This window comes from Mesoplodon mirus (assembly GCF_964341445.2).
Source record: "Mesoplodon mirus genome assembly, chromosome: 18".
Taxonomy (NCBI): Eukaryota; Metazoa; Chordata; class Mammalia; order Artiodactyla; family Ziphiidae; genus Mesoplodon; species Mesoplodon mirus.
Window position 1 is genome coordinate 38,320,984 of NC_138994.1, and position 27,070 is coordinate 38,348,053.

The 27,070-nt window shown below is 49.1% G+C and overlaps 2 protein-coding genes across 2 annotated transcripts; one reads left to right on the plus strand and one right to left on the minus strand.

The window, feature by feature from the left end:
* Positions 1-338: 338 nt before the first annotated feature.
* Positions 339-27,070, minus strand: TNFRSF13B (TNF receptor superfamily member 13B; the record flags this gene model as incomplete). Its single annotated transcript, XM_082604235.1, has 5 exons — positions 339-559; positions 909-1,094; positions 7,311-7,556; positions 9,961-10,098; positions 27,010-27,070. 5 exons carry the CDS (start codon positions 27,068-27,070, stop codon positions 339-341), a joined length of 852 nt encoding a protein of 283 aa, XP_082460361.1.
* On the plus strand, positions 18,109-18,739 carry LOC309794139 (large ribosomal subunit protein uL22-like). Its single transcript, XM_082605258.1, has one exon. The coding sequence runs from the start codon at positions 18,143-18,145 to the stop codon at positions 18,695-18,697; it is 555 nt and encodes a 184-aa protein (XP_082461384.1). The 5' UTR covers positions 18,109-18,142; the 3' UTR covers positions 18,698-18,739.

The following is a 27,070-nucleotide window of genomic DNA, read 5'->3' on the forward strand; positions in this document are numbered from 1 at the left end:
GGGCAGCGGGAGAGGTGGGGTGGGGCAGTCACCACGGGGAGATGCAACCCAAACCAGCCGCAGTGAGGAGTGGGCAGTGTGGGGGGTTTTATTTCTGCAAAGGGTGCCCGGGGCTGGGTCCGGCAGGTGTGGGTGCTTTTACTGCAGGTGCGTTTAGGTGCCACTGACCTACAGTGGAGCCCTGGGGTCAATACGGTGGCCCTGGCCCTTCTGCCAGTTGATCCCTCCACTCCCCTCCCCCTTCCCTGTCCTTTCCCCTTGCTCTCTTCCTCTGTCCCCAGTCTCCCCCCACCGACATTTCTCTCTCCCATCACCATTCCCCCTCAGCACCCCCAGGTTCATGTGGCCAGGCCTCCTTCTTGGGCGGGCGTGCACACGACCTCAATGCCGCAGAGGCCGCCGTTCGGGGCGCGCACGCAGGGCTGTCCGGCTGCGCTCTGGCCATGGCGCGCCCACCTCCCAGCACGCTCGGGCGCCCTGCACTCCGCGAAGCAGAAGCTGCACGTCTCAGTCGGCTCGGGCGTTGCCCCTGCAGCGCTGCCCACTTCCATCCAGTGATCTGCTGAGGGGGAGAGGGCATTGGCCTCGGCCTAGACCCCTCCTCCCCCGCCCTGCACCCCCAGGAGCGGGCCTCACAGCCTGCCTGCGCCCTGCACCCCCAGGGGACCACCTCCGGTTTTAGTTGCCCTCTCCTGGCAAGTGGGACAAGCCCCGGGGCCCAACACCCACCCTTTCTCAGGGCTCTGTCTCTTCTTGCCTTGATGTTTGACCCAATTTCATCAAGACAGATAGGAAACTGTAGGAACTGGCGCCAGGCTGCTCCCCGGGAGAACTGGCAACCGCTCTCCACTTAGAAGCGGGGGCAGAGCCAGGACAGAGGGATGTCCAGGACCCCACTGCGTGCTCACCCTTGGAGGACTTGTCCTGCATCCGACATGGCCCGGGGGGTGGCTGGCAGGAGACCTGGTCCCCCCTCCTCTTGAGGAAGCAGGCCACGGCCAGCAGGAAGCAGCAGATGATGGCACAGAGGCAGAGCCCCAGCGTGCTGTAGACCAGGGCCAGCTGGTCGGCGCTCAGCTTTAGCCCTGGGGGTGCTGCAAGACAGCGGGGGACCCAGAGTCAGGAGGGACCCCTCCCTGAAGCACCCCCTCCGGCCAGCAGCCCCTCGTCCTGCTCGCTTGCTTCCTCCTCGTGAGCCCCAAACAAGCCATGCGGTCACCCCCACACCCCCTCGGAGGGCCAGGAGACCCCGGAGCTGGACGCCCTTTGTCGTTCTCTTTTGCTGTGGGGTGTAGCTTGGGACAGTACCAGAGGTGGACGGGTGAGCAGGTGGACAGTTGTCCAGGGAGGATCTTTGTCTGACCAGGGAGCACGTGCTTGGAGAGAGACGGTGTTGTTGCTCTTGAGCCTGGGGGGCAGGTGTAAACCAGGGGGGCCTGGGGAAATGGGGTGCAGGGCCCTGAGCCAAAGCCCTGCCCTCGAAATCTGTCCCGGGCCCTGGGATTGGGCACCCCCAGCCCGGGAGGAGGGGCTGCTGGCCGCCTGCTGGTCTTGCTGCACACAACACTTTGTGTAGTGTGTCCCTGACCTTCGCACTTCTGTGAAGGAGGGTTGCTTGCCCCCTTTAGAGGTTGGGGTGTAGTCCACATGCTGCCAGGCTCACGGCCGTGAAGATGAGGGGGAGTGGTTAGTGTGTTCTCGGGCTTATGCAGCTGCTACCTGTGCTCCTGGGGTGTGTCCGGCACCGCATGACGCCCCCCGTCCGCCCCAGGCCCCGGGCACCACCATGCTATCTCTGTAGCCTGTTCTGGACACTTCACACCAATGGAATTGTGCAGCACGGGACCTTCACGTCCAGCCCCTCCGCGTGTTTGCAAGGCTGAGGCGTGTGGCCACGTGTGTTGGGTCTGAGTAACGTTCCACTGTGTGGATGCACCACATCGTGTGTGTTTGTCCACGATGAGCATTTCGGTTTCCACCCTTTGGCGGCTGTGAAGGCTTGTGTGCAGGTTTCCGTGTGCACGTGTGTGTGCAGCTTTCATGGACGCGTCCTACGAGTGTAGTTGCTGGGTGAGGTGGCGCCTCCTTGCTGAGCTGTTTGAGGATCCTGCAGGCTGTTCCCGCTGTGGCCACACGATCTTTTTATTGATTGATTGATTGATTGCTGTGCCGGCTCTTCGTTTCTGTGAGAGGGCTTTCTCTAGTTGTGGCAAGTGGGGGCCACTCCTCATGGCGGTGCGCGGGCCTCTCACTATCGTGGCCTCTCTTGTGGAGCACAGGCTCCAGGCGCACAGGCTCAGTAATTGTGGCTCACGGGGCCAGCCGCCCCGCGGCATGTGGGATCCTCCCAGACCAGGGCTTGAACCCATGCCTCTGCATTGGCAGGCAGATTCTCAACCACTGCGCCACCAGGGAAGCCCTGGCCACACCATCTTATGCTCTGTTTTTCAAATGACAAAACTGAGCCTCAGATCTGGTCACAATTGCAGAGCTGCACCTGGGGGCAGGTCTGATGGGCTCCATGCCGGGGTTCCAGGCCAGCCGCGCACAGATGGCGAGGTGGACACTTCCTCTTCATTATGCACGCTCCTTAGAGGCAGAATTTTATGAAGTGACAGCTGGCTGGCACCACCCTGACGTTCACAGAGCTCTGGGTGGGCTGTTGCCCACCCCCCACCGGCCAGCGACGTCCATGTGTCCCAGCTCCCGGGCCCCCTTCTGCCCACCGGCTCCTGTGCGTCCCTGGGATAAAATAAAGCCGTCGGCCTGCCCGGATTAGCGGGGGAGAGGCTGGCAGCCTTCACATGGGAGGTGGAATTCCCAGCTACCAGACGCTGCTAAGTACACAGTGAACTGCTGGGTGGATTTGAGACCAAACATCTGCATATTTCAGGTGTTTTCAGCTGAATTCTAACACTCAAACTACCTCGAGGCTGGCTGCTGGCATTCGGAGATGGTCCTCGATTCCCGCCCTTCAAGTCGGGCTGGGCTGGGCACCCCTGCACCCAGCAGTATGCAGTACAGGGGACGCAGGGCCTGGCCTGTGCCATGACGAGGCCTGGCAGCCTCTGCTCTGCTCTCCCGGGCGCCCTGAGCCACCATGTGAGGAGGGTGATTTGGGGCTTCCTGAGGGAAATGGAACCAGTTCCTGCCTGGTGACCCGCTCCTAGAACATGCTTCGCAAAGGCCCTGGATCCAGAGGAGAGGTGCAGTTAAAACTACGAAAGATGTCACCTTCCGCCTCTGTCCCAGGCTGGCGACACAGGCACATCTGGGTGGGGTGGTCTCCTCTGAGGGCCACGTACAACCACCTGCCAACACGGACACGCCCTTTCCAGGCTTGTGGACTCACCTTCACTTCTAGGCACGTGGATGCAGGCATTTGCGGGGCTTTGTTTACAGTGAGAGCCGGAGACCAGCTCCGTGGTGGGTCCTGAGATGGGCTGAGCCTCAGGAGCAGGAAGTGAACAGGGAGAGAGAGGTGGGCGCCCGGGATTCTGCCTGGTGTGAAATATGCTTAGACGAGACCATGTGGGAACCGACAAACCCAGGCTGCAGCAGGTGTTGCTCCTGGGGAGAGACTTTCCCCAAACCTCGCTTTTTTAATACCTTCTTTCTTCCGTCCCATTCCCTGTGTGTCGTCCTTTCCAAATGGGAACGGCAAGGAGCATGCTGGCTGCCTCGCTTGTTAAAGCCGAGTCAGAGGCTGTCCAGGTGGGGGGACGGGGTCCCCAGCCACTGCTGTGCTTCCTCTGTTCAGTCGCCAGCTGTTCAGGTCTGCAAGCTCAGTCGCTGCCCTCTGTCGGCCCTCAGTGACCTAGCCCCGGAGCGGAGCGGCCTCGCCCAGTGCCTCCCTGTCTGCTGACTCCGGTGGGTGGAGGGGCTTCAGTTGGAAGGATGTAAGCTCTGTCCTCGCCTGAGAGCCAGGCCTGCGGCGCAGTTCTGAGCACCACCACCAGGGGGCACCGCGGATGGTTTATTTCCAAGCGGGTTTTCCATTAGATTTGTTCCGTGCTTGTACTGTTTTCAGAGTCAGTCTCACCTAGAAACAGGATTTCCCCGACTGCTGCTGCTGGGCTGGAGCTCGAGCTGGCCAGGCGGCAGTGCTGTGCCCTGTCTTGAGGGGCCTTGATGTAGCCATGACAGGGCAGGTTTTGAGCCTGGGCCCTGCGGCCACCCCTGCTCACGGTCAGGCCTGCCTACCTCCTGGTGAAATGGGATGGATGCTCCAGCTTCTGCGCTGTTGGTAGCAGCTTGACCCAGTGGAACGTTCCGCCAGCATCCCCATGGCCCCAGCCCAGCAAGCAGGCAGGTCAGGGGAGGGGTGAGGTGGGCTCCCGAGGCTTTCTGCCCCCTTTCCCTAGCCTCAGCCCTGGGGATGAAGGGGGGCCTGGGGCAGCCACCACGGTAACATCTCTTGCAGCCGTCGGGGGCGGATGGGGGGGGTGCGTGTGTGGGGAGAAAACGCTCCACACCCTGAGATAAAAAGCCAGAGACAAGACCAACCCCCAGGCCGCCATGCAGGATGTGCTCCCAAGGTGGGCATCACCCTCCCACAAGGGGCCTGGTAACCTGCACGTGGGACCTCATGACCTGATTTGGGGAAAAAGCCTATGCAGATGTAATCAAGTTAAGGATTTGGAGCATCAAGGCCCAGGGTCGCTGAGGCCCCGCAAGAGCCCTGTGAGGGGGGTGCCGGGCTGACTGTCCCCGGTGGGGACAGGGAGATAGAGAGTCTGGAGACGTCCCAGGTCACCCGTGCTCACACCACCCAGAGCTCTGAACCCGGGACCCAGGAGGCTCTTGAATAGGGCCTGGGGGCTCCGTGGGCTCGGATAAGAAAAGCAGACCTTAATTTTCACTAAAACTTAGTCTTTGCTCCCACTGTTTGTAGCAGTCGCAGCCCCAGTGGTACTAGCAGTGGCTGTACCCTGTCCACAGAGAATCCGTGTGTTTCCGCTCCCAGCCCCTCCCAGCACCTGCACATGCTGTGCCCTCTGCCTGGAACACCTTTCTCCACCTCGTCTCTTAGATGTATGCTTTCCTTTTAAATGAGCAGTTACTACGTGCTGATCCTGACACGCAGCGCAGCAACCCTGTGAAGGCAGATGATCTCAGTCTTACGGAAACACTTAACCTCAGAGAGGTTAAGTGACTTGCTCAAGGTCACACGGTGGTAGTTGGAACCAGGGGTCTGGTCCCCAGTCTACCTTGAAAGCCTCTCCTCGGGGAGACCTTCCTCGCCTCATCGCACCCTGGCTGGGGGATGTTGTCGCCACGCACTGAGGTTACTCAATCATTTGTCTTGTCTCTCCCATCAGACTGTGACTTCTGTGGGGTCAGCGACAGGGTCTGCCTGTCTCTTGCACCCGCCCCCCAGGCACAGCTGAGCCCTCCACAGTTACCGTCAAATGAAGGAACGGCCATTCCGAGAGACGTGGAGGGGCCAAGGTGGGGGCTGGCAGGGCGGGGAGTGAGAGGGGGGGACAGGTCAGCCCTGCTGCCACGGGCAGTGTCCTGCACGCCCTGCCCTTAACACCCAGGGTGTGGGCCCGGCACTTCCTGTTCACAGTCCCCACCAAACCCAGCTCTCGCCCCACCTGCACGCCCAGCTATCAGGACACAGTGGGACACACGTAAGCCCCAGACCTCCAGAGGGACACGGGGCAGGGGCAGGTATGGCGAGGCGTCACCCAGCCCCCAAGGCTCAGGAGGCCGCACCATGGAATGACTGGGACAGCGGTCATGTCAGACGTGGTCACACTGACCCCACTAGCTCCTGGAATGTCTGTCCACACTTCCTGGGGGATTCGTACCTGGAGGGTCCACCCCAGGCCCTCTGGGGAGTGGGCTTGGCTGGTGGTCACAGACAGGAAGGTCTAACGGTGTCACACTGGCAAGAGGTCCCCCTAAGTGGGCGACGTGCCACAGAACACTGTTCTGGGGTTTGGTTCTTGCAGAGTGGACAGACTTTGGAACCCTCAGGCCGGGCCCGAGTCCCCGCTCAGCTGTGCACTGACTCTCTAGGTTTTGAGACTCAATTTCTCTGTCTGTAAAGGGGAATCTGTGGCATCGGAGGTGGACGGGGTTTTGGGTTTGGCTGGAAGAGTCAAATACGTCACTGCAGGGCAGGCGTGGGGGTCACCAGACCTTGGAGAGCAGCCCCCTCTGTGGTTCCGTTCGTCACCCCCTCCCCCCATATCCACGCCCTCTGTGTGTGAATCTGCATTTCCTCTCACAAGAGGCTGTGCTGGATAAAAACCGGCCACAAACCCCCCACAGCTACAAATCCTTCGCCTCTCCTCCAGCTGAGAGTGGGGTCTGTCTCCCCCGCCTTGAATCGGGCTGGCTTTGCATCTGGAGGGATAGGATGCAGCAGATGATGGGTGCCAGCTCTTGGCCAAGAGGTTCAGAGGCCCGTGTGTCACCTCTGATGCTCCTGCCCACCCGCTGGTCCCAGGGGAGGAGGAGAGACTCAGGAGCAGAGCCCCTCCAGCTGACTCCAGCCAAGCCCTACGCCATGAGGAATAACACTCCATGGAATCTGGGGGCTGTTTGTTACACGGCAGCAGCTTACTGACAGGAGAGTAGAACAGAGTAAGAGACAACAGTCTAACTGAGAAGAACCAGGCTGGGCACTTTGTTATCAGGACACATGAAGCCTGTTCTCATGGAAGTGATGTCATGAGGAAAGTCACAGAAAAGGAGGAAAACCAGCCAGCGCCTGGCAGACCAAGAGCACCATAAATATCAAGTGTTTGGGTCCACATCCCCACCCAAGCCCCGTCCTTTCTGACACCACAGAGGAGAGTTGCTGAGCCAAGAGGTGTTTTCTGGGAGGATTAATTAGGTCATTTCCAGTGCTCGGCGCTTAGTAGGTGCCCAGTTCAAGGGACCCCTCTCACATATCTAAGGAGGCCCATCTCCACCATGAGCTTTTTTGGTAGTACTTTTCCTTCTCATTCTTGGGAAGTCTCCATTGCCTCTAAATGGAGTGGGGGTCTTGCTCACAGGTTAGCTGTGCTGTCCACTCGCTGCCCTGTGTTCTCAGAATTCATTCAGCCACCATTATGAGACTCCCAACTGTCAGGTCTTTTTTCTTCTTTTGCTTCCTTCTTGCCCACAGACTTCTGTAAACTTTGCCTAATTTTTTTTTTCTATCCTGTGATGATCCCCCCACCCCCCTGGTTTCTGGCCATTTGCCTGCACTGGACTTCCTGCTTTGCAGCCTCTCCTTATTGAGGCCTGGTGCCTGCCTTCCACCCACTCTGACCCTTGGACACCGCGCAGGCCAACCTTAGGGGGCTTACCTGGACCCATATCCGAGCCTCTGTGCTCTGATCCCTGGTACCTCCTTAGGTTGTCTGTCCGGGTCAAGGCCTCTCCGGTCCGCTGTCTCCTGACCTCTGGTGGGAGGTTCACTTGACTCCTGAACTTGTTCTCACAGAAGTGTGTGCATTGCTTGGGGTGACGTCCACAGATGGAGGCACAGCTGATACAGTCCCCCAGGAGCTGGTCATAGTACCTGCCTTGCTCTTTGCGGCAGCTGAGTGACTCTGGGAGACAGAGATGCGTGATGCTGCTGGGTGACAGACGCAGGCAGGAACTGGGGGTCTGGCCTCAAAGGGTATCAAAGTTAAAAAAAATCCTAGTCCAGTTCCCCAAAAGCAGTTCCAGGGTGATCCAAGCCCTCTTCCAGTATGCAAATTTAAGACTATACGTTGTTCTCTAAGTACTGTTTTAGCTGCATCACACACATTTTGACATGTAGTATTTTTTCTATACCTAGTTTAGAATGTTCTTATTTTTCACTATTGTTTCTTCTTTGACCTATATATTATTTAAAAGAACATTTCTTAGTACTAACTGTATAAGGGTTTTCTAGTTATCTAAGTTATTACATTGTCACATAACTTCTTTACTTGGGTTTTTCAAACCTCATAAGGGAGAAACATATTTCATATAAATATAAGGAATGGAGAACAAAGCCAGAATCTGCCTTAGCAAGTTGGGGAAGGGGACTGGAAGGAAGGTGAGAAAGCTCAAATTAATAGTGTTTTTTCTGTCTTAATAATAAATGAGAATTTCAGGAGCTTAACCGGGCATCAGTGCCAAGGGGAAGAAGCCAAGCAAACTGAAGCCCATTCACACTTGCTGGAGAGAGCAGTTTTGAGTGCCATACAGAAACCTATACTTTCACAGCGTAGGTTTCCCTTGTCTCTAAGATTCATTCATATGAAAATGTGACTCGCGTGCAGGTTTTCAGGGCGCATTTTGGAGGCAGCACAAGACAGAGGCCAAGAGCCCAGACCTTGAAGCCACGAGGATTTGAAGTCCCCAGCACAGTGCCTGACACATAATGAATAACGCTCAAGGTTTAAATAGAATATTCACTTGTGCCTCTTTGTGTTGCAAACACGCCAACACTTACATCCTTTTCAGAGTAGAAGACAAAACCAGGAAGGCATGCATTTGGGACCTCAGGGAAGACTCGGGTGATCCTGTCAGGACCAATGACCACCCCTTGCCCTTACCCTGCTGTGGCCCTGGACCCTCCTGACCCCGACACTCACAAGGTGGAGTTAGCCTGATGGCAGCAGTGTTCCCGGGTTTGCCGTGACCTCCTCTCCTCCTTGGGAACCCCCATGTGGCTGTGCAGGTGACAGCTCCACAGACCACCAGCCCTCACTGCCTGACCTCACAACCTCCCCTCTGGGCCTCGATATTCCCTGTTGTATTTTCCCGCCTCCATGCCTTTGTCCACGCTGGTCTCTCCTCCAGGGGTGCCGTTCCCCCTCATCTGACTTCTGCATCTGTGGACTCTTAACGATCCATCTCATGTGTGGCTTCTTGCCAGAAAACTTCCTTGCTCCCCAACCCATCAGCCGGACGTGGTCTCTCCCAGCTGTGACGTTTTACGGTAGTTCACCTTTTTACCATGAAGTGGAGTCATTTCTCCCACTAGATAATAACCTCCTTGAAGGGTCTGTCAGACTCCTCTTTCCAGGGGTTTGTGGGTCAACACAGTGAATGTCCACCTCATTAATGGATAGTGGCTCAGAGCCATGGTGTTGCAGACTCAGAGAGTTGTTGTTCAAATCCTAACTCTTCCATTATTGTGCTGTGTGATCTTAGGCAAGTCACTCAGCCTCTCTGAGTCCCACTCAGCCAGTATTTATCAAGCACTTACTATGTGGCAGGCACTGTGCTAGGCTTAAGAAAGGAATTGAGCTCTCAGGTGGTTGAGACACATGAACACACAGGAAAGAACGTGTGGTACAAGCTGTGATAAGTTCCATCAGGGAAAGAACAAGTTACGAAAAAGCAAGCAAAAGACACTTTTCCAGACAATTAGAGAAAACTGGATACGGCCTGAGTGCAGATGATATTAAGGAATTATTGCTGGGAGTGATAAAATATTGAGGTTATATTTTAAAGGCCCTTATGTGTTAGGGATTTGTGATCCAGTATTTACAGGTAAAATAATACGAGTTCTTGGATTGGCTTTAAAATACACAAGTAAAAAAATTGGGGACTGAAAAGGTGGAATTTCTAAAGCTGCTGATGGGTAGACAGGTTTATCATGCTGTCCTCTCTCTCTCTCATAATTTCTGTAATAAAAAGTTTCAGAAGAAAGAGCAGAGAATGATGAAGGAGGGGCCCTCTTTCCATCCAGCAGTCAGAGAGGACTTCTTGATTTGGGGCTGAGACCTGAAGGCCGGGTAGGAGGGAGCCCAGGGGAGAAGGTGGGGAAATGCATCCCTGTGCAAAGGCCCTGAGGCAGGAAGGAACAGAGCATGCTTGGGAAGCTGCAAGGAGGGTAGGAGGGTCGAAAGGTAGAAGGTGCCACATTGTCCATCTCCCGTCTCCCTCCACCCCTCCTCAGGCCCCAAGTGCAGGCCAAGGGGACCTCCGGGGGCAGGAGGGGCATCCAGCCCGGGCTCGGGCCCCAAAACTCACTGCAGAAGGCTGCACAGGTGCGTGGACTCTGATTGCTGCAGATGGTTTTGCAGGAGACACAGGTGTTCAGCAGTGGGTCCCAGTACTGCTCTTCGGGGCAGGGCTCCATGGCCACCCCCAGCCGCAGGCCCTGTGGGGCTGAGAGGCAGGGAATGTGAGGGCAGCTGGCACCACTGGAGGCCGGAGCCCAGGAGGCCTCTCCCGCTCACGTTCCCTAGGGGGAACAGACAGAGTTGGTTTCTGCCCCAGTTGTACTTGCTGGGCAACCTGGGGCTGACACCCTGAGCCTCAGTTTCCCGTCTGGGGCACGGCAGTTCTGAGGCCCCTCTGGCATCAGTGCAGCCCTGCTCGGCCCTGTTCTCTGCCCTCATGAACGTGCACACGCCTCCTGCCACGGGGTCTTTGCACGTGCTGGTCCCTTTGCACCCCATGCTCTTCATGCTTCACGACTGGTCATTTCCTCCTGACCCCTCAGATGTCTGTTGCAACTTCGTTTCTTCAGGGAAGCCTTTCTGACACCCTCCCACCCTGGATTGGGACTTGCCCCTTCTTCTGCACTCTGATACGCTCTTATCACTGTTGTCACTTGACTTTTGTGATGCAATTATTTGATACTGTCTCCCCATTAACTGGGAGCACATAGTAGGTGCTCATTAAATGAATGAAGTAGAAAGAAAAGCAGACCTAGCCAGTGCCTAGCAAACAGCAAGCACTCAATAAATGTCCGTTTCCTTCCCTTGCTCTTTTGCTGAGTTGTGAGACACACACAATGACAAATCTCAAGAGTACAGCTTGACAAATCTTTCCACGTGTACACACCTGTGTCATGACCACCACGTCAAGGTGGTGAACATTTCTTGCACGCTGATGACTCCCATGGGCCCTTCCCACCCAACATCCGCTCCCAGAGGTAACTTCTGTTCTGAGTTTGAACGCCACAGGGCCATAGGCTGCTGGTACTGCCTGTTCTTGAACTTTCATTGTCTGGATTCTTTGGCTCTGCAAGGCATCTAGGACTCATTCCAGATGGTTGTGTGTTGCTGAGTCTTCTGTAATTTTCTGCCTCATTTCATGGCATTTTCCTCCCCAACAACTTCTTTTAAACATTTTTTGAGGCACTTGTTTATTCTTTAATGGAAGTCCACTGAGGAAAGACCAGTGGCTCCCACTCGACCCGGCAGCTTAACCACCTGGGTTTATCCTCCTTCCCTCTTGAAACCAAACTGAAAGGGCAGGAAAAGATAGTTGTCCTCAAAGATGGAATGGAAGAAATGACTGCAGCAGGGGACAGGTGTCAGCAACGTTTTGGAAGACGGAAGGCAGAGGGCCTGGGGTGACAGGCTTCAGCTGAAGATCTCTCTCGGTTGAAGCTCACGGGGAGGAAGCAGAATTGAGTTGCCAAATGCTAGGAACCTCCTGGAACTGGGGCACTAGGACCTCTGACCGTGGGGGATAGGAGGGCAGAGCAGTGAAATAGGGTTGGATGGAGACTTACATAAAGAGGGCTTGACCCCAGGCAGGTGACAGCCCCTCACCCACCCAAGCAGGAGGCTGGGGTCTCCTCAGACACAACTGAGGAGGGGTGGCAGTGAGGTCCACTATCCCCCCAGCCATACCTCAGGAGTGCTGTGGCCAGGTTTGTAAAAGATGTGTCCTTCCCCATCCTCCAACTGGCAGGAAACCAGCAGATTCTGCTCTGGAAAAACTGACCCAAAGGAAAAGCTGTGGAGGCACTCACTGGGAGATTCTTTCAAGAAAATGACCATGCCGCTGCCTGACCACTAGAGCAAAGCTTCTATGTGAAAACCCCGTCCATTTACCCACAATTTCCAATCAGCCATTACTGCCTCAATGTGAATTGTGAACCGCAGCCAAGGGTCACCTGATATTGGAGCACCACCTCTGCATGAAAGAGACCTTGGACGATGCAAGCAGAAGAAATCCATCCAGAGCCAATAGAGACAATGCAGGGAACAGAAGAAAACTACAAGATGACAACAAGACATCCTTAGAAAGAGAAGAGAACTTCTATATCCACGAGAAGGAATGGTGTGCTAATCTGTTTTTTTTTTCTGGCTTGTGGGATCTTAGTTCCCCAACCAGGGGTCAAACCCGGGCCCTCAGTTCCCCAACCAGGGGTCAAACCCAGGCCCTCAGCAGTGAAAGTGTGGAGTCCCAGTCACTGGACTGCCAGGGAATTCTCAGTGATGTGCTACCTTTTTTTTTTTTTTTTTTTTTTTGCGGTACGCGGGCCTCTCACTGTTGTGGCCTCTCCTGTTGTGGAGCACAGGCTCCGGATGCACAGGCTCAGCGGCCATGGCTCACGGGCCTAGCCATTGTGCGGCATGTGGGATCTTCCCAGACCGGGGCATGAACCCACATCCCCTGCATCAGCAGGTGGACTCTCAACAACTGCGCCACCAGGGAAGCCCGGTGATGTGCTACTTTTGAAGAACTGTATGCATAGAACATAAGAATGACTAGGAATTTTAAAATATAATAGCCAGAATAAAAACATCTGTTGAAGGGTTATAAGATGTAATTGAAGAAATATCCCAGAAAATTGGAAAAGATGTGAAAAATATGGAATTATATCAGGACGTCCGGAGGTTGACTGATGGGAGTTCTAGAGAAAACAGATTTGAAAGACAGCCTCCAGATTCAAAGAGCCAATCAGGTGTCCTGCACAATAAATTATCTCAAACCAAGACCCACCATCCTGAAATTCAGGAGCAATGGAGACTTGGAGGAGATTCTAAAGCCTCCTTGAGAACAAGCAGGTCACCTACAGGGAGGGCTCTGTGAGTTAGGAACTCTGTGGATGTTTCAAATCAAAGTGGGGGCGTGAGAGCGATGCCAGGGAAGATGGCCAGGAGGAAGCCCCAGCGACCTGCTTCTCCCCTAGTGGCCATCAAGCTGGCAGCCTTGGCTGAAGTAACGATATTGGAGCTCTGGGGTTGTCTATGGGACAGTTGGGCAAAGAGACAGGTAGATTTGGGGGAGTTTTGGTGCCTTTCAGCCTGTCGTGGGGTGGTGGCTGTTCATGTCCCTGGGGCAACTTGCTGGGACCTGGATGGGCAATAAGGACCTTGTCCTCTGAATGTTGGGATTGTGGGTTCTAATCGCTGGTTGCCACTTTTGATCACTGAGGAGCCAGCACAGAGGGTGGTGGGCATTGTTTCAGCCTCCCTGGCTGAAGTGGCTCCCAGGGGATTGAAAGAGATCTACTGCCCCCCATTTGGGGAGTCACACATTTAGGAAAATCTTTGTCAGGTCACTGGCTGACTGCAGAGATGAAGGAACAGAAACTTTGGTGACTACACACAAGGAATACATACTTTGCAAAAACAGTTTGGAAGAGTCACAGACTCCAGCTCTCAGCAACAAAAAATTCAGCAATCCCTGAGGAGTGAGAGAGTTAAATTTCCAGACTTACCACAATGTAATGCTCAAAATGTTCAGTTCTCAAAAAACTTACAAAACATACAGAGAAACAGGAAAATATGGCACATTCACAGAAAAAAAGACTTTGACAGAAAACATCCCTGAGGAAGCCTAGACATTGGAAATATTAGTCGAAGATGTTAAATCAACTGTCTTAAATATGTTCCATGAGCTACAGGAAACCACAGACAAAGAACTAAAGGAGATCAGGAAAATGATGTAAGAACAAAATGAGGATATGAATAAAGAGAGGTTGTAAAAAAGGAACCAAAACTTGGAAGCAATCCAGATGCCCTTTAGTAGGTGAACTGATAAACTGTGGCATCCAGACAATGGAATTTATTCAGCACTAAAAAGAAATGAGCTCTCAAACCATGGAAAGACAAGGAGGGATCTTAAATGCATGTGACTGAGAACAGCCATGATAAAAAGGCTCCACGGTGTATGATCCCAGCTCTGTGACATTCTGGAAACAGAAGAAAGATCAGTGGTTGTCAGGGGTTGAGGGGGAAGGAGAGAGAAAGGTGGAGCACGGGATTCTACAGAGCAGAGAAACTGTTATGTATGATACTGTCATGGTGGATGCAAGTCATTATACATTTGTCAAATCCCATGGAAAGTACAACACTGAGAGTGAACCCCAGTGTAAACTATGGAGTTTGGACAATAATGATGTATTAATGTAGTTACTCAATTGTAGTGGATGTGCCACTTTAGTGCAGGTTATGGATAGTGAGGGAGGCTGTGCATGTTTGGGGACAGGGGGTATATGGGAATTCTCTGTAATTTCCATTCCATTTTTCTGTGAACCTCAAACCACTCTAAATAATCTATTAAAAAATGGAAACAAACTGAAATTCTGGAATTGAGAAGTCCATTAACTGAAATGAAAAGACTCCCTAGAGGGGTTCAATAGCAGATCTGAGCAGCCAGGAGGAAAGGATCAGTGAACCTGGAGATAAGACTATTGAAATTATTTAGAATAGGAAACAGAAATTAAAAAGAATGAGAAAAAATAAACAGAACCTGAGGGACTCGTGGGAGCCCATCAGATGTAACACCGTATGCACATAGGAATTTCAAAGAGAAGAGAGAGAGAAAATATTTGAAGAAATAATGGCTGGAGACTTCCCAAATCTTAGGAAAGACATGAATATACATGTTTGAGAGTCAGTGAATAAGCAGGATAAACTCAAAGATGCCCACATTGAGACACATTGTAATAAAATTGTGGAAATGCAAAGATGAGAGAATTGTGAAAGCAGCAACAAAGAAACAATTGTCATATACAAGGGATCCTCAATAAAATTAGTAGCTGGTTTCTCCTTAGAAATCATGGAGGCTAGAAGTGAGCTGTTACATTTAAAGTGCAAAAAGGAAAAAAAGAACTATCAACCAAGAATTGCATATCTGGCAAAACTATCAGGAATGAAGGAGAAGTTAAGACATTTCCAGATAAGAAAAAGCTGAGAGAGTTTGTTTCCAGTAGACCTGTCCTACAAGAAATGCTAAAGGGAGCCATCCTTCATGCTGAAATGAAAGTGCACTAGACAGTAACTTGAAGTCATAAGAAAAAATAAAGAGCACTGGTAAAGGTAATCTATGACAATATCAATATCAATAGGAAGGGACAGAGATATAGAACAGTGTTTGTACACTACTGAAACTAATTATTATTGAAACTAAGTTGTTAGAGGTTTAAGACATTGTAATCCTCAGGGTAATCACTTAAAAAAATAACTAAAAACATACAGAAACTGAAAGAAAAAGGGAATAAAAATGGCACACTACAAGTAATCAACTAAATACAAAAGAAAAGTCACTAGTGGAGGAACTGAGGAACAGAAAACATAAGACATACAGAAAACACATAGATAAATGGCAGAAGTAACTCCTTTATCAGTAATCATATTAATGTAAATGGAGTAAACTCTGCTATTACAAAAGGCAGAGACTGAGAGATTGGATTAAAAAAACGGTATTCATCTATATCCTGTTTATAAGAGACTTACTTTAGATAAAAGGACAAAAGAGCTTGAAAGTAAAACAATGGGCAAATATCGTCCAAGCAAATAATAACCAAAAAAGAACTGAGGTGGCTATATTATTATAAGACAAAGTAGTTTAATCAAAAGAGGTTACAAGAGGGCTTCCCTGGTGGCGCAGTGGTTGAGAGTCCGCCTGTCGATGCAGGGGATGTGGGTTTGTGCCCCAGTCCAGGAAGATCCCACATGCCGCGGAGCGGCTGGGCCCGTGAGCCATGGCCGCTGAGCCTGCGCGTCCAGAGCCTGTGCTCTGCAACGGGAGAGGCCACAGCAGTGAGAGGCCCACGTACCGCAAAAAAAAAAAAAAAAAAAAAAAAAAAGGTTACAAGTGACAAAGACAAGATATATTGATTAAAAGTTTGATACAGCAAGAAGATTTAACAATTATAAACACGTGTGTTACAACAGGGTGCAAACATATGAAACAAAAGTTGATGGAATTGAAGGGAGAAATAGACAGTTCTATGATAATATTTGGATATTTCGATTCCCCACTTTCAGTAGTGGGTAGGAGAACTGGACAAAAGATCAATGAGGACAAGATGACTTGAGCAACTCTGTAAAGCCACCATATAACAGACATATACACAACACTACTCAGCGACGCAGACTACACATTCTTCTAAAGTGTCACTGGAACATACTCCTGGACAGACTATATATCAGGTCACAAAACAAGTCTTAATAGGTTCTAAAAGATTAAAGTAATTCAAAGAATCTTTTATGATCAAAGTGGAATGAAACTAAAAGCCAATAACGGAAGGAAAATTGGAAAGTTCACAAATATGTGGAACTTCAACAACACACTTTTTTTTTTTAATTTATTTGGCTGTGCCGGATCTTCGTTGCAGCATGCTGGATCTTCGTTGCAGCATGCAGGATCTAGTTCCCAGACCAGGGATTGAACCCGGGCCCCTTGCATTGGGAGCAAAGAGTCCTAACTGCTGGACCACCAGGGAATTCCCCCCAAAACACTCTTAAACAACCAATGGGTCAAAGAAGAAATCACAAGAGATATTAGAAAATATCTTGAGATAAATGAATATGAAAACACAATGTACCAAAAGTTATGGGATAGATTGAATGTAATGCTAAGAGGGAAATTTATAGATACAAATGGGTACACTAAAAAAGAAGAATTTCTCAGATCTTAACCTATCTATACCATGAGGAACTAGAAAACAAAAAGCAAACTAAACCCAAAGCAAGCATAAAGAAAGATTAGAGCAGAGATAAAAAGGAGAATAGAAAAGCTGTAATAGGGACTTCCCTGGTGGTCCAGTGGTTAAGAGCCTGGCTTCCAATGCAGGGGGCACAGGTTCAATCCCTGGTTGGGGAACTATGATCCCACATGCCGTGGGACAACTAAGCCTGCATGCCACAACTACTGAGCCCGCACACTCTGGAGCCCACATACCGCAACAAAGAGCCCACGTGCCGTGGCCAAGATCCTGCGTGCTGCAACTAAGACCTGATGCAGCCAAATAAATAAAGATAGAAAGAATTGATTAAAATAATAATAATAAATTAAAAAGAAAAACTATAGTAGAGAAAATCAACAAAGCCAAAAGTTGGGTTTTTGAATAGATTTACAAAACCAACAGACCCTTAGCTGGATTGATTAAGAAAAAGAGACAAAACTCAAATTACTAAAATCAGAAATGAAAGTGGGGCATTGGTACATATTTTATAGATTATAAGAGAGTACTGTGAACAATTGTGCACCAACAAATCAGGTAATCTAAATAAATGGACAATTCCTGGAAACATACAATCTACAAAAACTGATACATGAAGAAAGAATATCTGAATAGACCTATAACAGGTAAGGAGACTGAATCAGTAATAAGAAACCTCCCAACAAAAAGCCCAGGACTGGGGCTTCCCTGGAGGCACAGTGGTTACGAATCCACCTGCCAATGCAGGGGACACGGGTTTGAGCCCTGGTCTGGGAAGATCCCACATGCTGTGGAGCAACTAAGCCTATGCGCCACAACTACTGAGCCTGTGCTCTAGAGCCCGTGAGCCACAACTACTGAGCCTGTGTGCCACAACTACTGAAGCTTGTGTGCCTAGAGCCCACATTCCGCAATGAGAAGCCACAGTGATGAGAAGCCTGCACACCACAATGAAGAGTAGCCCCCACTCTCCACAACTAGAGAAAGCCCGTGCACAGCAATGAAGACCCAACGCTGCCAAAAATAAAGTTTTTTTAAAAGAAAAAATGTGATCATTTAAAAAAAAAAAACAACTCAGGACCAGATGGCTTCACTGGTGAATTCTACCAAACATTTAAAGAAGAATTAAAACTAATCCTTCTCAGACTCTTTCAAAAACATTGAAAAGGGAGCACTTCCTAAATCTGTGAGGTCAGCATAACACTGATGCTGAAGCCTAATAAAGATGTCATAAGAAAAGAAAATTTCAGACCAATATGCCCTGTGAATATAGATGCAAAAATTCTCAACAAAATACTAGCCAATCAAATCCAACAGCATATTAAAAGGATTATACATTAAAACCAAGTGGGATTCATTTCCAGAATGCAATAATAGTTCAACACATGAAAATCAATAGATGTAATACACTACAAGAATGAAGGAAAAAACTACATGATCATTTTGAGGCAGAAAAAGCATTTAAGAAAATTCAGGCTTTTTTTTCCGGTCAGCGGCCTGAGGTGACCTCTAAAAATGGTTCGCTATTCACTTGACCCAGAAAATCCCACAAAATCATGCAAGTCGAGAGGTTCAAATCTTCGTGTTTACTTTAAGAACACTCGTGAAACAGCCCAGGCCATTAAGGGTATGCATATCCGAAAAGCCACCAAGTATCTGAAGGATGTCACTTTAAAGAAGCAGTGTGTGCCATTCCGTCGTTACAATGGTGGAGTTGGTAGGTGTGCCCAGGCCAAACAGTGGGGCTGGACGCAGGGTCGGTGGCCCAAAAAGAGTGCTGAATTTTTACTGCACATGCTCAAAAATGCAGAGAGTAATGCTGAACTTAAGGGCTTGGATGTAGATTCTCTGGTCATTGAGCATATCCAGGTGAACAAAGCCCCCAAGATGCGACGCAGGACTTATAGAGCTCATGGTCGGATCAACCCATACATGAGCTCTCCGTGCCACATTGAGATGATCCTTACTGAAAAAGAACAGATTGTTCCTAAACCAGAAGAGGAGGTTGCCCAGAAGAAAAAGATATCCCAGAAGAAATTGAAGAAACAAAAACTTATGGCCCGGGAATAAATGCTGCAAAAAATAAATGCAAATAAAAGTAAAAAAAAAAAAAAAAAAAGAAAAGAAAATTCAGCACCTTTTCATGATAAAAACATTCAGTGAAGTAGGAATAGAAGACAACCTCCTCTACATGATAACAGCCATTTATGAAAAACCCACAGTTGACATCACACTCAGTGGTGAAAGACTGAAAACCTCTCTCCTATGACTAGTAACAAAACAAGAATGCCCACTCTTACTACTTCAATTCAGCATAGTACTGGAAGAGCAATTAGGCAAGAAAAAGAAATAAATGTATTCAAATTGAAGAGGAGAAAGTAAAATTATCTGTTCATAGGTGATATGATCTTATATGTAAAATCTCTAAAAATTTCACACACTAAACACTGTTAAAAATTCAGCAAAGTTGCAGATACAAAAGCAACACAAAAAATCAGTTGCATTTTTCATATACTTGCAATGAACAATCCTAAAAGGAAATTAAGAAAACAAATCCATATTCAGAGACATAAAAATGAATAAAATACTTAGGAATGAACTTAACCAAGGTGGTGAAAGAAGTATACCCTGAAAACTACAAAACATTGCTGAAATTAGAGAAGATCTAAATAAAAGACATCCCATGTTCATGGATTGAAAGACAATGTTAAGATGTCAGTACTACTGAAAGTGATCTACAGTTTCAATACAATCCCTAACAAAATCCCAGTGACTTTTTTACACAAAAAAAGAAAAACCCGTCTTAAAAATTCATTTGGGGCCTCCCTGGTGGCGCAGTGGTTGAGAGTCCGCCTGCCGATGCAGGGGATACGGGTTCGTGCCCCGGTCTGGGAGGATCCCATATGCCGCGGAGCGGCTGGGCCCGTGAGCCATGGCAGCTGGGCCTGTGCGTCCGGAGCCTGTGCTCCGCAACGGGAGAGGCCACAACAGTGAGAGGCCCGCATACCGGAAAAAAAAAAAAAATTCATTTGACCCTGATTAGTCAAAAAACAATCTTGAAAAAGAACAACAAAGTTGGAGAACTCACTTCCTGATTTCAAAACTTACTACAAAGCTAAAGTAAACAGTGTGATAATGGAATAAAGACAGATACTCAGAGCAGTGGAATAGAAAGGAACCCAGAAATAAGCTCTCCACCTATGGTCAGTTGATTTTCAACTGATGGAGGAGGGGGGAAAGCAGGGTCCATCTCAGTCAAGAGGGAAAGATAGAAGTTCTCAGAATGATGGTGAAGGGAGTCCCTGGGACATGGCCTGGAGGCCAAGGGGGAGCCCTGTCTCAACTAAAATAGGAGAAAAGCAGGAGGAACATCTCCAGTGGAACCAGGGAACTGTATATAAGCGAGTCTGCTTGACCAGTTGACAGGCTGGATCTGCCCCAGAGCTGGGGGTGAGTTACTGAGACATGCAGAGAAAACCAAGGAGTTTCAACTCCAGGGAGGTCACATGGCTCAGCTGTGAACAAAATTTACATCGTCATGTTGAAGTGAACAACAATCAGAGAATAACTCTGACCTCTGACTTTGTGTCTACAGTAGTCACTCACTTGTGAGAGGGGACACCCCTAGACCACTGTCAGTGAACAGGGCAATGACAGAACTTATAAGACAGGGAGGAAGGAGGGAGAAAAACTGCAGAGTGTTTTGCATTTGGGGCAAATGGATTAGCTGGCAGCAAAGAGGGTGGTCTCTCCTTGAGCATGTGGTGGGCTAGGGGGTCCAAAAGAGTTTCAGCAGTTTCCACATTCTGGGTGACAGGTGAGAGAATTACAGTGATCGTTTACAGTCTCTCTTTTATGAATCAGGAAGAAAGAGGAAGAGAGAAAGGTGGGGATGACCGTTTCTTCCCATTGTAATTTCTGCCTCCTGTTGACTCATTCTGAAAACCGATTTCCCATGGTTCAGTGACAGAATGTGTGTGAGCGTAGCCGTGCCTGTGGAGGACAGCACAGCTCTGAGTCACCAGCCAGCCAGCTTGGGAAAGGCTGGCAGCACAGCCTCGGGTTTTCTTTTCTGTAAACGGGGACTGTGGGTGCTCCTTTGCAGAGGAAGTTTCCTCGAGGACGTGCACAGGACACGCGTGGAACTGGCCTGAGGTGCGGTTGCCAAGTGGTAGTTATTTGGATAAAGTGGTTTAAAATATAATGGATTAATTATAATCATTTCATAATCAGCAAATCCGCACTCCAGGCCTGGGAACTGCCCCCAGAACCTCAGCCTCTGGCTGAAGCACTATAACTTCCCAAAGACACTTGTCCCTGTATGCTGCCGTGTCACCTGACCTCTCCTCTGAGATGTCTCAGGTGTGCCTTCCTGGATGGCCATGTGGCCTGAGCACCTTCTACCTGGTGATGTTTCTTACTTTGTAATTTGACATCTGAGGGTGTAGCCATCTACCTCCTTACACTGTCTCATTCATCTCTGAGCCCAGTGCTTCTGTAATACCAGACACACAGTAGGTCCTCGGCCAGTGCTCACAAATAACCAAATACTTTATACAGAGCTGTCCTCAGTGAAGACATATGGAGTAGAAAGCAACCCTCGTTCTTGCGCTGTGTTGACATTGCGTAATGTCTGAGTTTTGTTCTGCCCCCTCCCCTGCCTGCATCTCCTCCCTTCAAGTAGGACTCAGGGCAGAGCTGTCCTGAGGTTGGAGTGTGGGGTGGGAAGAGCAGAAACCTTGGCTTTTGCTTTCAGAACTTAGAGGAAAGGATTCTTGGCACAAAATGATTGGGCCAGAAAACAGCACAGAAAATAATTTCCCCTAGATTGAAAAAACAGCCCGAAGATTTAAGTGTGAAAAAGAATAAAAATTTTAAAACTTCTAGAGAAGAAACCATTCAATAACTTCTTTGTAACCTTGGAGTATGAAAGGCCTTTCTGTGACCCCAAATCCAAACTCTATAAAATAAAAAATTGATAAAATAGACTACACAAAACAAACAACTTCTGCATGGTAAAAAGCAGCTTAAGGAGGAAAGTCCAAAGACAAATGAAAAACGGGAACAAAACATTTGCAACTTGTATCTAAAGAGTAAGCAGATGGGCTTCCCTGGTGGCGCAGTGGTTAAGAATCCGCCTGCCAGTGCAGGGGACACGGGTTCGAGCCCTGGTCCGGGAAGATCCCACATGCCGCGGAGCAACTAAGCCCATGCGCCACAACTGCTGAGCCTGTGCTCTAGAGCCCGTGAGCCACAACTACTGAGCCCAAGTGCCACAACTACTGAAGCCCATGAGCCTAGAGCCTGTGCTCCGCAACAAGAGGAGCCACCGCAATGAGAAGCCTGCGCACCTGCAATGAAGAGTAGCCCCTGCTCGCCACAACTAGTGAAAGCCCACATGCAGCAACAAAGACCCAACACAGCCATAAATAAAAAAATAATACAAAAGGAGAAACACAGATATAAAAAAAGACTAAGCAGAAAGGAAAAGGCCAGCCACCCGACAAAATTGGGCAAAGGTAATGAACAGACAGTTCACAGACAGGGACGAACAGCATAAATTTGTCTGGTCTCATTCCTAAGAGACAAGCAAATTTGAACTACACTGAGACCATCTTCCCCCTAATAGATTGCTAAAAATCCAGAAGTTTAATAACACCTCCTGTTGGCAAGGTCACAAGGAGAGTGGCACTCATTCACTCTGGAAGGAGAGGAATAGGGATAACCCTCAAGGGGGAAGATTTGGCAACATTAGTCAAAATGACTGATGTTTTTACCTGCTGATACAGTGATTAAACTCTGGGATTTATTTCAGAGTGCAAAATGATAAATTCATTGCAGCAATGTTTGTAATAGCAGAAGATTGGAAGTAGCACAAATGTCCATCAGTAGGGGATTGACTGAGTAAATTATATACACTGGACTATTATGCAGCTGTAGAAAAGGGGTGAGGAAGCTCTCTGTATGTTGCTTTAGAAAGAACTCCAAGATATATTAAGTGGAAAAACAAACACAAGGAGCTTCCCTGGTGTCACAGTGGTTAAGACTCTGTGCTCCCAATGCAGGGGGCCCAGGTTCAATCCCTGGTCAGGGAACTAGAGCCAACATGCATGCCACAACTAAGAGTTTGCGTGCCACAACTAAGGAGCCCGCCTGCCACAACTAAGACCCGGCGCAACCAAATAAATAAATAATTGTTTTAAAATAATAAAAAAATAAAAACAAGGTCCATAACAGCATGGTTCATGGTCTCCCTTCCTTTCTTTCTTTCTGCAAAAAGGGAGAAAGTTCTAATCTAGATTTATAAGTATTAGTATATACATAAAGAAACACTGTAAGGAAACATAAGAAACCAAAAACGGTGTTTTAAATAAAATACTGCCGAATAAATTGAACAAAAGAAGTACAAAACTTGCACATTGAAAACTACCAGACATTCCTGAAAGAAGACCTAAATAAATGGAAAGATATTCCATATTCATGGATGGAAAGACTTAATATTGTTAAGCTAGCAGTGCTCCCCAAATAATTCTACAGATTCAGTGCAATCCCAATCAAATTCTCAGCTGGCTTTTCTGCAAAATTTGAAAAGCTGATCCTAAAATCATATGGAAATGCAAGAGACCCAGAAGAGCTGAAACACTCTTGAAAGAGAACAAGGTTGTAGGACTCACACTTCCCAATTTCAAAACTTACTACAAACCAACAGTAAATAAGACAGTGTAGTACTGGCATAAGGACAGACGTGGGTCAGTAGAGTAGAATTTAGAGTCAAAAACTAAAGCCTAACATTTATGGTCAATTGATTTTCAACAAAGATACCAAGAAGATCCAACGGGAAAAAGGATAGTCTTTTCAACAAATGGTGCTGAGACCACTGGGTAAGCCACCTTCAAAAGAATGAACTGTGGACCCCTAACTCACACCATACACAGAAAGTAACTCACAGTGTGTCATAGACCTAAATGTAACTAGACAACTTTTAGAAGAAAACAGGAGTAAATCTTCATGATTTGGGGTTAGGCAGTGAGATGGAATGCACAAATGATTAAAAAGAAGCTTGAGAGATTGGACTTCATAAAAATTTTAAACTTCTGTGTTTCACAGAACACCATCAAGAGAATAAAATGATATTCCACAGACTTGGAGGAAATATTTCCAAATCATATATCTGATAAGGGATTTGTATCCAGAATATATAAAGAACCTTTACAACTGAATAATGAAAAGACAAATAACCCAGTTTAAAAATGGGTTAGGGTGCTGCCCTGGTGGCGCAGCGGTTGAGAGTCCTCCTGCTGATGCAGGGGACACGGGTTCGTGCCCCGGTCCGGGAAGATCCCACATGCTGCGGAGCGGCTGGGCCCATGAGCCATGGCCGCTGAGACTGTGCGTCCGGAGCCTGTGCTCCGCAACGGGAGAGGCCACAGTGGTGAGAGGCCCACGTACCGCAAAAAAACAAACAAACAAAAAACAGTGCAGCCGCTTTGGAAAACAGTCTGGCAGCTCCTCAGAACATTAAACACAGAATTACCATATGGCCCAGCAATTCCACTCCTAAGAGAAATTAAAACATGTCCACCCAAATACTTGTACCTGAATATTCACAGCAGCATTGTTCATAATAGCCAAAAAGTAGAAACAACCCAAATGTCCATCAACTGATGAATGGATTAGTAAAATGTGGTCCATCCGTACAACGGAATGTTATTTGGCCACAAAAAGGTATGAAGTACTGACACCCTACCACATGGATGAACCTCAAAAACATGCTAATGGAAGAAGCCAGTCACCAGACAGCACATGCCATTTTTATAAAATGTCCAAAGTAGGCAAATCTATAGAGACAGAAAGTAGGTCAGTGCCAGCCTAGGGCTGGGGGTGGGGAGGTATGAGGAGTGACAGGGGTTTTTTGGGGATGATGATATGTTCTAAAATTAGATTAGTGTGATGGTTGCACAGAGCTCTTAAACAGGTGAACTTTGTGGCATGTAAAGCATCTGAACAGAGCTGTTTATTCTAGAGGGGCCAGGAAAGCTGGGGAGACAGAGGACCAGGAGGAAAGGAAGGCTGTGTTATGTACCTTTTTATACTTTGTGGGCTTCCAGCCTGTGACTACCATCTGTTCACAAAGCAAACTTATAAAGCAAGAGGCTTGGGAATTCCCTGGCGGTCCAGTGGTTAGGGCTTGGTGCTTTCACTGCCGGGGCCCCGAGTCGATCCCTGGTGATGAAACTAAGATCTCACAAGCCACACGGCACAGCCAAAAAATATAAATAAATAAAAGCAAGAGGACCTAAATTAGGAGTTTGGGATTGGCAGATACACACTACTATATATAAAATAAACAACAAGCTCCTACTGTAGAGCACAGGGATCTATATCCAATATCCTGTGATAAACCGTAATGGAAAAGAATATGAAAAGAATATATAGGTGTATAACTGAATCACTTTACACCAGAAACTAACACAACATTGTGAATCAACTATACTTCAATTAAAAGAAAATAAGCAGAGGACCACACAAAACTGAAGAGACCCCTGAGCCTTCTCTCATTTGGGGAGAGGAGGGTGGAAGCTGCCACCACCCCACCCACAGGGAAGCGATGGCCAGTGGACAGCAGGTTGGATCGGACGAGGGCAGCCTAGGAAGCTTCAAAGACCCATTCCTGGTCAGAGGGCACCAAGCCACTGGATCTGACAGGGACACAAGAGCCCACTTGGCCAGATGGCAGACACCCAGCTGACCAGATGTCTGCACTGTCCCTGCCCACCCCTCCTCCAACACCACCGGAACCTACATAAAGTTCCAGAACCATCATCCAGCCCCAAAGAAGGGCAGGAAAAGCCCCAAATTGACACTGGCCAGCAGAACAGAAGCCGTGTTGACCACGGGAAGAAGGGGAGAGCTCTCGCAGGCCTGGGTTTGTGGACTGGGCTCATGGCCCGGGCTCTCCTGCACCCCAGCTGTCTGCCCATCTCCCTCACATGCCTGGCTTTGTAGGTGCTGGACCAAGAAAGGCCTCTGTGGTCAAATTAGTTTGAAAAACCTTGGGCTAAAGAAAGCCAAAGTTTTGTTGTTGTTTTTAACTGCAGCCCTTCTCAGCGCCTTTGCTTGTGGCTCTTCAGGAGGAGCTCAGGCAGGTTCAAAGCCTTTCCGTGTTTTTCTCAGGGACTTCTGGTGGGGGAGAGGCTCTCCTTCATTTTACGACCGAGGAAATGGAGCCCAGAGAGGTGAAGGGGCTCCTCCAAGGTCACACAGCGAGTCGGTGGACAAGGGGAGGCAGGCCCGACTCTGCTGTTCCTGGCGGCCTCTGTCAGCGCCCGGTCCCAGTTCTGACAGGTTCCCGACTCGTGGGCCTGGGCCTGGGCGGTTCCATCCTGTGTCAAGGCAACCTCTTGTCCCTTCCTGGTCCAACTCGCTCAGAAATCTTATACATCCGAGCCCTTAGCTGGGAACACATCTGGGGATGTGGCTGCTTGACACAAAGGATTCCCATCCAAAGGATTCACAGAGGAGATGTACCCCCTGCCCGGCGTGTGGTGGACAGAGCAGCCGTGGCCCCTCCAACCCGGCCGTGGGTCCTATCTGCACAGTGAGGGGCCTGGACCCTTCCACCTGCTTTAGCACCCACGCTTCCAGATTTGGGCCTTTGAACAAACCTTCAAAACTGCCCTGATAAAAATTCTATAGGATAAATGATCTGGTTTCTTTGATAAAAAAATTTAAAAAAAACAGCAAGGGAAAACAGACAGAGTGGGAATGTTCTAGATTAAATCATATAACCAAAACGATGGTGTTTGGATCCTGATGTGAACAAATCATCTGGAAAAGACAATGACAAGACAGTTGGGGATGTCTGAACATGGGCGCTTTGGTGACACTAAGGAATCATTCTTTGCAGAAGTCGTCATGGCATGAGAGTTTTGGGGGGGGTGTTTTTTAAGGAGTTTTTGTTTTTAAGGGAGAAATACAGAGGTATTTACAGATCAGTAACACACTGTTTGGACTTGTCTCTAAAGTGATCCAGCGGGGCATGGGTAATCCTGGAAGTGTGGACACTGGTCGACGTCTGCAGGAGGGCCTGTTAAAGACTCTTGATGTTTAAAAAACGTCCTGGCCCATCTGGCTGTGGGTCCTGGGGCCAGCTTGGGGTGGGAGGGAGGGAGAGGGACTTCCTGCCTGTGAGGCCGACCCTCCAACCTTGCGGCTGCTCATAGGAAAGCAAGGCCAGACCCCCAGGGCCCCAGACCCAGGGCTCTCCACGTGCACGGGCACGGGAGGCCCCGGGGCAGCCCGAGCTTGCCCTGTGTCCCCGATGCCACACAGAGCCCCAGGCGGAGCCCCTTGCGCCCACCCCCACCTCCCCGGCTACTCACATGGCTCCTCCTGGCCCACCCGGCTCCGGCCACCTCGCCTGCTCCGGCCCAGGCCACTCAT